Source organism: Oncorhynchus tshawytscha, linkage group LG08 (assembly GCF_018296145.1).
Source record: "Oncorhynchus tshawytscha isolate Ot180627B linkage group LG08, Otsh_v2.0, whole genome shotgun sequence".
Classification (NCBI taxonomy): Eukaryota; Metazoa; Chordata; class Actinopteri; order Salmoniformes; family Salmonidae; genus Oncorhynchus; species Oncorhynchus tshawytscha.
In genome coordinates, this window is record NC_056436.1 from 3,204,817 (window position 1) to 3,217,205 (window position 12,389).

Genomic DNA, 12,389 nt, shown 5'->3' on the forward strand with positions numbered 1-12,389 from the left:
CTATATAGGGTCCTGGTCTACAGTAGTGTTCTATATAGGATCCTGGTCTACAGTAGTGTACTATATAGGGTCCTGGTCTACAGTAGTGTTCTATATAGGGTCCTGGTCTACAGTAGTGTTCTATATAGGGTCCTGGTCTACAGTAGTGTACTATATAGGGTCCTGGTCTACAGTAGTGTACTATATAGGGTCCTGGTCTACAGTAGTGTACTATATAGGGTCCTGGTCTACAGTAGTGTTCTATATAGGGTCCTGGTCTACAGTAGTGTTCTATATAGGGTCCTGGTCTACAGTAGTGTACTATATAGGGTCCTGGTCTACAGTAGTGTACTATATAGGGTCCTGGTCTACAGTAGTGTACTATATAGGGTCCTGGTCTACAGTAGTGTTCTATATAGGATCCTGGTCTACAGTAGTGTACTATATAGGGTCCTGGTCTACAGTAGTGTTCTACATAGGGTCCTGGTCTACAGTAGTGTTCTATATAGGGTCCTGGTCTACAGTAGTGTTCTATATAGGGTCCTGGTCTACAGTAGTGTACTATATAGGGTCCTGGTCTACAGTAGGGTTCTATATAGGGTCCTGGTCTACAGTAGTGTTCTATATAGGGCCCTGGTCAACAGTAGTGTACTATATAGGGTCCTGGTCTACAGTAGTGTTCTATATAGGGTCCTGGTCTACAGTAGTGTACTATATAGGGTCCTGGTCTACAGTAGTGTACTATATAGGGTCCTGGTCTACAGTAGTGTACTATATAGGGTCCTGGTCTACAGTAGTGTTCTATATAGGGTCCTGGTCTACAGTAGTGTTCTATATAGGGTCCTGGTCTACAGTAGTGTACTATATAGGGTCCTGGTCTAAAGTAGTGTACTATATAGGGTCCTGGTCTACAGTAGTGTACTATATAGGGTCCTGGTCTACAGTAGTGTTCTATATAGGATCCTGGTCTACAGTAGTGTACTATATAGGGTCCTGGTCTACAGTAGTGTTCTATATAGGGTCCTGGTCTATAGTAGTGTTCTATATAGGGTCCTGGTCTACAGTAGTGTTCTATATAGGGTCCTGGTCTACAGTAGTGTTCTATATAGGGTCCTGGTCTACAGTAGTGTTCTATATAGGATCCTGGTCTACAGTAGTGTTCTATATAGGGTCCTGGTCTACAGTAGTGTTCTATATAGGGTCCTGGTCTACAGTAGTGTTCTATATAGGGTCCTGGTCTACAGTAGTGTACTATATAGGGTCCTGGTCTACAGTAGGGTTCTATATAGGGTCCTGGTCTACAGTAGTGTTCTATATAGGGCCCTGGTCAACAGTAGTGTACTATATAGGGTCCTGGTCTACAGTAGTGTTCTATATAGGGTCCTGGTCTACAGTAGTGTACTATATAGGGTCCTGGTCTACAGTAGTGTTCTATATAGGGTCCTGGTCTACAGTAGTGTACTATATAGGGTCCTGGTCTACAGTAGTGTACTATATAGGGTCCTGGTCTACAGTAGTGTTCTATATAGGGTCCTGGTCTACAGTAGTGTTCTATATAGGGTCCTGGTCTACAGTAGTGTTCTATATAGGGCCCTGGTCTACAGTAGTGTTCTATATAGGATCCTGGTCTACAGTAGTGTACTATATAGGGTCCTGGTCTACAGTAGTGTTCTATATAGGGCCCTGGTCTACAGTAGTGATCTATATAGGGTCCTGGTCTACAGTAGTGTTCTATATAGGGAATAGGGCCCTGGTCTACAGTAGTGTACTATATAGGGTCCTGGTCTACAGTAGTGTACTATATAGGGTCCTGGTCTACAGTAGTGTTCTATATAGGGCCCTGGTCTACAGTAGTGATCTATATAGGGTCCTGGTCTACAGTAGTGTTCTATATAGGGCCCTGGTCTACAGTAGTGTTCTATATAGGGAATAGGGCCCTGGTCTACAGTAGTGTACTATATAGGGTCCTGGTCTACAGTAGTGTTCTATATAGGGTCCTGGTCTACAGTAGTGTTCTATATAGGGTCCTGGTCTACAGTAGTGTACTATATAGGGTCCTGGTCTACAGTAGGGTTCTATATAGGGTCCTGGTCTACAGTAGTGTTCTATATAGGGCCCTGGTCAACAGTAGTGTACTATATAGGGTCCTGGTCTACAGTAGTGTTCTATATAGGGTCCTGGTCTACAGTAGTGTACTATATAGGGTCCTGGTCTACAGTAGTGTTCTATATAGGGTCCTGGTCTACAGTAGTGTACTATATAGGGTCCTGGTCTACAGTAGTGTACTATATAGGGTCCTGGTCTACAGTAGTGTTCTATATAGGGTCCTGGTCTACAGTAGTGTTCTATATAGGGTCCTGGTCTACAGTAGTGTTCTATATAGGGCCCTGGTCTACAGTAGTGTTCTATATAGGATCCTGGTCTACAGTAGTGTACTATATAGGGTCCTGGTCTACAGTAGTGTTCTATATAGGGCCCTGGTCTACAGTAGTGATCTATATAGGGTCCTGGTCTACAGTAGTGTTCTATATAGGGCCCTGGTCTACAGTAGTGTTCTATATGGGGAATAGGGCCCTGGTCTACAGTAGTGTACTATATAGGGTCCTGGTCTACAGTAGTGTTCTATATAGGGCCCTGGTCTACAGTAGTGTACTATATAGGATCCTGGTCTACAGTAGTGTACTATATAGGGTCCTGGTCTACAGTAGTGTTCTATATAGGGCCCTGGTCTACAGTAGTGTTCTATATAGGGTCCTGGTCTACAGTAGTGTTCTATATAGGGTCCTGGTCTACAGTAGTGTTCTATATAGGGTCCTGGTCTACAGTAGTGTTCTATATAGGGTCCTGGTCTACAGTAGTGTTCTATATAGGGTCCTGGTCTACAGTAGTGTTCTATATAGGGTCCTGGTCTACAGTAGTGTTCTATATAGGGCCCTGGTCTACAGTAGTGATCTATATAGGGCCCTGGTCAACAGTAGTGTACTATATAGGGTCCTGGTCTACAGTAGTGTTCTATATAGGGTCCTGGTCTACAGTAGTGTACTATATAGGGTCCTGGTCTACAGTAGTGTTCTATATAGGGTCCTGGTCTACAGTAGTGTACTATATAGGGTCCTGGTCTACAGTAGTGTACTATATAGGGTCCTGGTCTACAGTAGTGTTCTATATAGGGTCCTGGTCTACAGTAGTGTTCTATATAGGGTCCTGGTCTACAGTAGTGTTCTATATAGGGCCCTGGTCTACAGTAGTGTTCTATATAGGATCCTGGTCTACAGTAGTGTACTATATAGGGTCCTGGTCTACAGTAGTGTTCTATATAGGGCCCTGGTCTACAGTAGTGATCTATATAGGGTCCTGGTCTACAGTAGTGTTCTATATAGGGCCCTGGTCTACAGTAGTGTTCTATATAGGGAATAGGGCCCTGGTCTACAGTAGTGTACTATATAGGGTCCTGGTCTACAGTAGTGTACTATATAGGGTCCTGGTCTACAGTAGTGTTCTATATAGGGCCCTGGTCTACAGTAGTGATCTATATAGGGTCCTGGTCTACAGTAGTGTTCTATATAGGGCCCTGGTCTACAGTAGTGTTCTATATAGGGAATAGGGCCCTGGTCTACAGTAGTGTACTATATAGGGTCCTGGTCTACAGTAGTGTTCTATATAGGGTCCTGGTCTACAGTAGTGTTCTATATAGGGTCCTGGTCTACAGTAGTGTACTATATAGGGTCCTGGTCTACAGTAGGGTTCTATATAGGGTCCTGGTCTACAGTAGTGTTCTATATAGGGCCCTGGTCAACAGTAGTGTACTATATAGGGTCCTGGTCTACAGTAGTGTTCTATATAGGGTCCTGGTCTACAGTAGTGTACTATATAGGGTCCTGGTCTACAGTAGTGTTCTATATAGGGTCCTGGTCTACAGTAGTGTACTATATAGGGTCCTGGTCTACAGTAGTGTACTATATAGGGTCCTGGTCTACAGTAGTGTTCTATATAGGGTCCTGGTCTACAGTAGTGTTCTATATAGGGTCCTGGTCTACAGTAGTGTTCTATATAGGGCCCTGGTCTACAGTAGTGTTCTATATAGGATCCTGGTCTACAGTAGTGTACTATATAGGGTCCTGGTCTACAGTAGTGTTCTATATAGGGCCCTGGTCTACAGTAGTGATCTATATAGGGTCCTGGTCTACAGTAGTGTTCTATATAGGGCCCTGGTCTACAGTAGTGTTCTATATGGGGAATAGGGCCCTGGTCTACAGTAGTGTACTATATAGGGTCCTGGTCTACAGTAGTGTTCTATATAGGGCCCTGGTCTACAGTAGTGTACTATATAGGATCCTGGTCTACAGTAGTGTACTATATAGGGTCCTGGTCTACAGTAGTGTTCTATATAGGGCCCTGGTCTACAGTAGTGTTCTATATAGGGTCCTGGTCTACAGTAGTGTTCTATATAGGGTCCTGGTCTACAGTAGTGTTCTATATAGGGTCCTGGTCTACAGTAGTGTTCTATATAGGGTCCTGGTCTACAGTAGTGTTCTATATAGGGTCCTGGTCTACAGTAGTGTTCTATATAGGGTCCTGGTCTACAGTAGTGTTCTATATAGGGTCCTGGTCTACAGTAGTGTTCTATATAGGGTCCTGGTCAACAGTAGTGTACTATATAGGGTCCTGGTCAACAGTAGTGTACTATATAGGGTCCTGGTCTACAGTAGTGTACTATATAGGGTCCTGGTCTACAGTAGTGTACTATATAGGGTCCTGGTCAACAGTAGTGTACTATATAGGGTCCTGGTCTACAGTAGTGTACTATATAGGGTCCTGGTCAACAGTAGTGTACTATATAGGGCCCTGGTCAACAGTAGTGTACTATATAGGGCCCTGGTCAACAGTAGTGTACTATATAGGGTCCTGGTCAACAGTAGTGTTCTATATAGGGTCCTGGTCAACAGTAGTGTACTATATAGGGTCCTGGTCAACAGTAGTGTACTATATAGGGTCCTGGTCAACAGTAGTGTACTATATAGGGCCCTGGTCAACAGTAGTGTACTATATAGGGTCCTGGTCTACAGTAGTGTACTATATAGGGTCCTGGTCAACAGTAGTGTACTATATAGGGTCTTGGTCTACAGTAGTGTACTATATAGGGTCCTGGTCTACAGTAGTGTACTATATAGGGTCCTGGTCTACAGTAGTGTACTATATAGGGTCCTGGTCAACAGTAGTGTACTATATAGGGTCCTGGTCTACAGTAGTGTACTATATAGGGTCCTGGTCTACAGTAGTGTACTATATAGGGTCCTGGTCAACAGTAGTGTACTATATAGGGTCCTGGTCAACAGTGGTGTACTATATAGGGTCCTGGTCTACAGTAGTGTACTATATAGGGTCCTGGTCAACAGTAGTGTACTATATGGGGTCCTGGTCTACAGTAGTGTACTATATAGGGTCCTGGTCAACAGTAGTGTTCTATATAGGGCCCTGGTCTACAGTAGTGTACTATATAGGGTCCTGGTCAACAGTAGTGTACTATATAGGGTCCTGGCCAACAGTAGTGTTCTATATAGGGTCCTGGCCAACAGTAGTGTTCTATATAGGGCCCTGGTCAACAGTAGTGTTCTATATAGGGCCCTGGTCTACAGTAGTGTACTATATAGGGTCCTGGTCTACAGTAGTGTACTATATAGGGTCCTGGTCAACAGTAGTGTACTATATGGGGTCCTGGTCTACAGTAGTGTACTATATAGGGTCCTGGTCAACAGTAGTGTTCTATATAGGGCCCTGGTCTACAGTAGTGTACTATATAGGGTCCTGGTCAACAGTAGTGTACTATATAGGGTCCTGGTCAACAGTAGTGTACTATATAGGGTCCTGGTCAACAGTAGTGTTCTATATAGGGCCCTGGTCAACAGTAGTGTTCTATATAGGGCCCTGGTCTACAGTAGTGTACTATATAGGGCCCTGGTCTACAGTAGTGTACTATGTAGGGTCCTGGTCTACAGTAGTGTTCTATATAGGGTCCTGGTCAACAGTAGTGTTCTATATAGGGAATAGGGCCCTGGTCAACAGTAGTGTTCTATATAGGGGATAGGGTCCTGGTCAACAGTAGTGTACTATATAGGGAATAGGGTGCCATTTGGGATGCAGTCCTAGACACCTGCCTTGTGTAATCCAACCCCCCAGCCCACCTGTGCATGACGTTGTCATTCTGTACTGCAGTGTAGCCCCCCAGGTAGAACTTGGTGAGGTTGAGCAGCCCCAGGCCCAGGTAAGACACCACCGACGTCAGGCCCAGCAGGGAGTAGGGCGTGACACAGCACTCAGAGACACTGAGGAGAGAACAGACAGACAGATACAGCACTCAGAGACACTGAGGAGAGAACACAGACAGACACAGCACTCAGAGACACTGAGGAGAGAACAGACAGACACAGCACTCAGAGACACTGAGGAGAGAACACAGACAGACACAGCACTCAGAGACACTGAGGAGAGAACAGACAGACACAGCACTCAGAGACACTGAGGAGAGAACACAGACAGACACAGCACTCAGAGACACTGAGGAGAGAACACAGACAGACAGATACAGCACTCAGAGACACTGAGGAGAGAACACAGACAGACACAGCACTCAGAGACACTGAGGAGAGAACACAGACAGACACAGCACTCAGAGACACTGAGGAGAGAACACAGACAGACAGATACAGCACTCAGAGACACTGAGGAGAGAACACAGACAGACACAGCACTCAGAGACACTGAGGAGAGAACAGACAGACACAGCACTCAGAGACACTGAGGAGAGAACACAGACAGACACAGCACTCAGAGACACTGAGGAGAGAACAGACAGACACAGCACTCAGAGACACTGAGGAGAGAACACAGACAGACACAGCACTCAGAGACACTGAGGAGAGAACACAGACAGACACAGCACTCAGAGACACTGAGGAGAGAACACAGACAGACAGATACAGCACTCAGAGACACTGAGGAGAGAACACAGACAGACACAGCACTCAGAGACACTGAGGAGAGAACACAGACAGACACAGCACTCAGAGACACTGAGGAGAGAACACAGACAGACACAGCACTCAGAGACACTGAGGAGAGAACACAGACAGACACAGCACTCAGAGACACTGAGGAGAGAACACAGACAGACAGATACAGCACTCAGAGACACTGAGGAGAGAACACAGACACACAGCACTCAGACACACTGAGGAGCGAACACAGACAGACAGACACAGCACTCAGAGACACTGAGGAGAGAACACAGACAGACACAGCACTCAGAGACACTGAGGAGAGAACACAGACAGACACAGCACTCAGACACACTGAGGAGAGAACACAGACAGACACAGCACTCAGACACACTGAGGAGAGAACACAGACAGACAGATACAGCACTCAGAGACACTGAGGAGAGAACACAGACAGATACAGCACTCAGAGACACTGAGGAGAGAACACAGACAGATACAGCACTCAGACACACTGAGGAGCGAACACAGACACACAGCACTCAGACACACTGAGGAGCGAACACAGACACACAGCACTCAGACACACTGAGGAGCGAACACAGACACACAGCACTCAGACACACTGAGGAGAGAACACAGACAGACAGACGATAATATGTTGATCTTCTTTATCTTCAGAGCCTTCAGAAAGTATTCACACCCTTTTACACATTTGGTTGGGTTACACGGTGGGATTAAAATGGATTCAAGACATAGTGGGATTAAAATGGATTCAAGACATAGTGGGATTAAAATGGATTCAAGACATAGTGGGATTAAAATGGATTCAAGACATAGTGGGATTAAAATGGATTCAAGACATAGTGGGATTAAAATGGATTCAATACACGGTGGGATTAAAATGGATTCAAGACATAGTGGGATTAAAATGGATTCAAGACATAGTGGGATTAAAATGGATTCAAGACATAGTGGGATTAAAATGGATTCAATACACAGTGGGATTAAAATGGATTCAAGACATAGTGGGATTAAAATGGATTCAATACACAGTGGGATTAAAATGGATTCAATACACAGTGGGATTAAAATGGATTCAATACACAGTGGGATTAAAATGGATTCAAGACACAGTGGGATTAAAATGGATTCAAGACACAGTGGGATTAAAATGGATTCAATACACAGTGGGATTAAAATGGATTCAAGACAGTGGGATTAAAATGGATTCAATACACAGTGGGATTAAAATGGATTCAAGACATAGTGGGATTAAAATGGATCTCATTGTCATTTCGTGTCAACGATCTACACAAAATACTCTGTAATGTCAAAGTGGAAGAAAAATTCTAAACTTTCTAAAAGATGAAAAATAAAGCACTTTCTTGATGACATAAATGTCATAAACCCTGAGTCAATAGATGTTAGAAGCAACTTTGGCAGCGATTACAGCTGTTCCAAGTCTCTAAGAGCTGTGAGTCTTTTCTAAGAGCTGTGAGTCTTTCTGGGTAAGTCTCTAAGAGCTGTGAGGCTTTCTGGGTAAGTCTCTAAGAGCTGTGCGGCTTTCTGGGTCAGTCTCTAAGAGCTGTGAGGCTTTCTGGGTCAGTCTCTAAGAGCTGTGAGGCTTTCTGGGTAAGTCTCTAAGAGCTGTGAGTCTTTCTGGGTAAGTCTCTAAGAGCTCTGCACACCTGGATTGTACAATATTTGCACATTATTAATTTTACAATTCTTTAAGCTCTGTCAAGTTGTTTGCTGATCATTGCTAGACAGCCATTTTCAAGCCGATTTAAACCTGTACATTTTTGGGGCGACCGGACCAAATGCACATAGAAATGTGTGTTATAGATCAGTCATTCTCATTGAAAGCCAGTCTAAGAAGCTGTAGATCTGTTCAATGTAGGTTATTTCTATGCTTCCCGTTCTTAAATTTAGTTTTCATGTCTTTTACTTTCGGTTTTGTACACCAGCTTCAAAGAGCTGAAAACAAAATATTTTGGGGTTATGGAAAATATATTTTCACAGAGGTTTAGATGGTACACTGATTCTCTACAACATATTAGTTTATATTTGTCACATAAACTGAAATTAGGACAAACTATTTTTGGAGCAATTTAGTGCGTAGTGCATCTCTAAGTCAAAACTGTAACTAGGCCACTAGGGAACATTCAATGTCGTCTTGGTAAGCAACTCCAGTGTAGATTTGGCCTTGTGTTTTTAGGTTATTGTCCTGCTGAAAGGTGAATTTAATCTCTCAATGTCTGGTGGAAAGCAGACTGAACCAGGTTTTCCTCCCCTCAGCGTAACTCCAGTATGTTTATGTTTCTCCTTAAACTTCCTAGTCAACAAACATTAATGACATCACACTTGCTCAGACCCACATGTTCCCACAAAATCAACACCAAATGTTGTTTGTAATAACTTGTAAGACTCTGCCCCATATCACTTCAGATTGTGTTACGTTGTTTCTGTCGCTTTATATTTCAATAAAAAAATCTGTTATGTTATTAATGTTTGTTGAAATGTATGCATGTAAATGTTACATTGTCGATGTATGTTTGTGTTTATTGTAAAAATATAAGCAAAAAAAACTCCCTAGTCCTTGCCGATGACAAGCATACCCATAACATGATACAGCCACCACCATGCTTGAAAATATGAAGTGGTACTCAGTGATGTTGTGTTGGATTTGTCCCAAACATACAGTACATATGTATTCATAAAGCCATGTTTTTCAGTAATACTTTAGTGCCGTGTTGCAAACAGGAAGCATGTTTTGGAATATTGTTATTCTGTACAGGATTCATTCTTTTCACTCTGTCATTCAGGTTATCATTGTTGATTAACTATCGTAGCCATTAAACTCTGTAACTGTTTTAAAGTTAACATTTGTCTCATGATGAAATCCCTGAGCGGTTTCCTTCCTCTCCGGCAACTGAGTTAGGAAGGACGCCTGTATCTTTGTAGTGACTGGATGTATTGATACATCAGCCAGAGTGTAATTAATAACTTCACCATGCTCAAAGGGATATTTACCCATCTACCAATAGATGCCCTTCTTTGTGAGGCTTTGGAAAACCTCCCTGGTCTTTGTCGTTGAATCTGTGTTTGAAATCCACTGCTCGACTGAGGGACCTTACAGTCATTCAAAAATCATGTTAAACACTATTATTGCACACAGAGTGAGTCCATGAAACTTATTATGTGACTTGTTGAGCACATTTGTGATTCGTTTCAGGAAACTAGGCGTATGTCGTGGGTCACTACATCACAGGAGAGACATTTGAAAGTCAACTTAAAAAAAAAAAAAAAAAAAAAAAAAAAATAATATTATTTTTGTTGTTGTCAGAAATGCCTTCTGGAACATTTGAACTTTCATGTGCCTTAACTCACTTGTATGCCATCTGTAAAAACAAATAAAAATGTTAAATTACTAGCCTAGTTGGTTTAGCCACAGAAAAAAAGGGAACCTTCCCGCTAGCCATGATTGGCTGAGATAATGGGTGGGCTGGCATTGCCGAGAGATGAGTTCAGATTGGTCTGCCATGTAGCATGTTTCTAATGTGGCTTTTTTAAAATAAAGATATCACGTAGTAGAACTGCAAAAGTGTTGCTTTCCCCTTTCTGGAGGACTGAGTTTTGAAATCAGTGGAATTAGAGTACGATAGCTAAGGAGATGTAGAAATTTCCGCCATTTGATTGCAAATATGCAGATATGCAGTCGAAAAGAGAACACACAGAAAGTCGTTTTCATTTCAAGTTCACTAGTGATCCAGCATGCGGGAGTGATCCCGCATCGACTGACACTAATTAGCATAACGCAACCGACATAAATATTCCTATTCATGAAAATCACAAATGAAATATATTGAAACACAGCTTAGCCTTTTGTTAATCACCCTGTCATCTCAGATTTTCAAAATATGCTTTACAGCCAAAGCTAGACAAGCATTTGTGTAAGTTTATCGATAGCCTAGCATAGCATTATGCCTTGCTAGCAGCAGGCAACCTTGTCACGAAAATCAGAAAAGCAATCAAATTAAATCGTTTACCTTTGATGAGCTTCGGATGTTTTCACTCACGAGACTCCCAGTTAGATAGCAAATGTTCCTTTTTTCCAAAAATATTATTTTTGTAGGCGAAATAGCTCCGTTTGTTCTTCACGTTTGGATGAGAAATCGCCCGGAAATTGCAGTCACGAAAACGCCGAAAAATATTCCAAATTAGCTCCATAATATCGACAGAAACATGGCAAACGTTGTTTATAATCAATCCTCAAGGTGTTTTTCAAATATCTATTCGATAATATATCCGTTGGGACAATTCGTTTTTCAGTAGGACCGATTGGAATAATGGCTACCTCTGTATTTTACACGAGAGTCACCCTGGGAGCCATTAGGTGACCGCTTACTGGTATTCTTCAACATAAATGCGTAAAACTACGTCACAATGCTGTAGACACATTGGGGAATATGGAGAAAGAGTAATCTGGTTGATAGCCCATTCACTGTTCAATAGGGACGCATTGGAACGCAGCGCTTTCAAAACATGAGGCACTTACGGTTTGGATTTTTCTCAGGCTTTCGCCTGCAACATCAGTTCTGTTATACTCACAGACAATATCTTTACAATTTTGGAAACTTTAGAGTGTTTTCTATCCTAAGCTGTCAATTATATGCATATTCTAGCATCTTGTCCTGACAAAATATCCCGTTTACTACGAGAACGTTATTTGTCCAAAAATGAAAATACTGCCCCCTAGTCACAAAAGTTTAAAGCTAACATTAGCTGACTGGCTCACTAGCTAACATTACCTGTATGATCTGTGTAGTTTTATTTGTATCTCAGAGCTGTTTGCATTGCTAGTTACAGCCTAATGTTAGCTATTTCAACCATTTCAATAGAATGTTAATGATGTCATTTCGACAACTGTTGATAGACGTAGCAGGTAAATTCACTCTCGTCTGAGTGCCACAGCGCAGACTAACTGACACATTTATGAACGCTCAACACCCGTTGAGTATGGCCGGTGTGGGTAAACGTTGGCAAAAAAAAATGTTTTATTACATTTTTGCCAGCAGCACAGTTACAGTCACCAACGCTCTGGATAACATGAAAACAGCCTAACCAGCTCTGCTAGGGAAAGTAAAATGGTCAGAGTGAGGTGTTGTGTCTGGAAGTAGCTAGCAAGTTAGCCAACGTTAGCTTGGGTTCTTGACTGCTGTTGTAACTCCTCCTCGGCCAGAGCGTCCAGTGTGGCTCTGAACGCTCAGAGAGCAAAACGCTCTGAATTTACCAACGGACAATCTGACACCGCTCTGGGTTTATGAACGCCCAGAGTGCACTCTGGCACTCCAGATTGAATTTATGAACACACCCGTAGTATAAACCAGCCTTTAGTCTTGGTTGTTTAGT

The 12,389-nt window shown here is 42.7% G+C and overlaps 1 protein-coding gene across 1 annotated transcript in view; it reads right to left on the reverse strand.

Moving 5' to 3' along the window:
* zmp:0000000662 (RING finger protein 145) overlaps window positions 1-12,389 on the reverse strand; it is an 89,442-nt gene that overhangs the window by 69,081 nt on the left and 7,972 nt on the right. Inside the window, exon 7 of the mRNA XM_042326222.1 lies at window positions 6,162-6,302. Within this exon, the coding sequence (XP_042182156.1) occupies window positions 6,162-6,302 (141 nt within the window). The remainder of the gene's footprint in view (window positions 1-6,161; window positions 6,303-12,389) is intronic.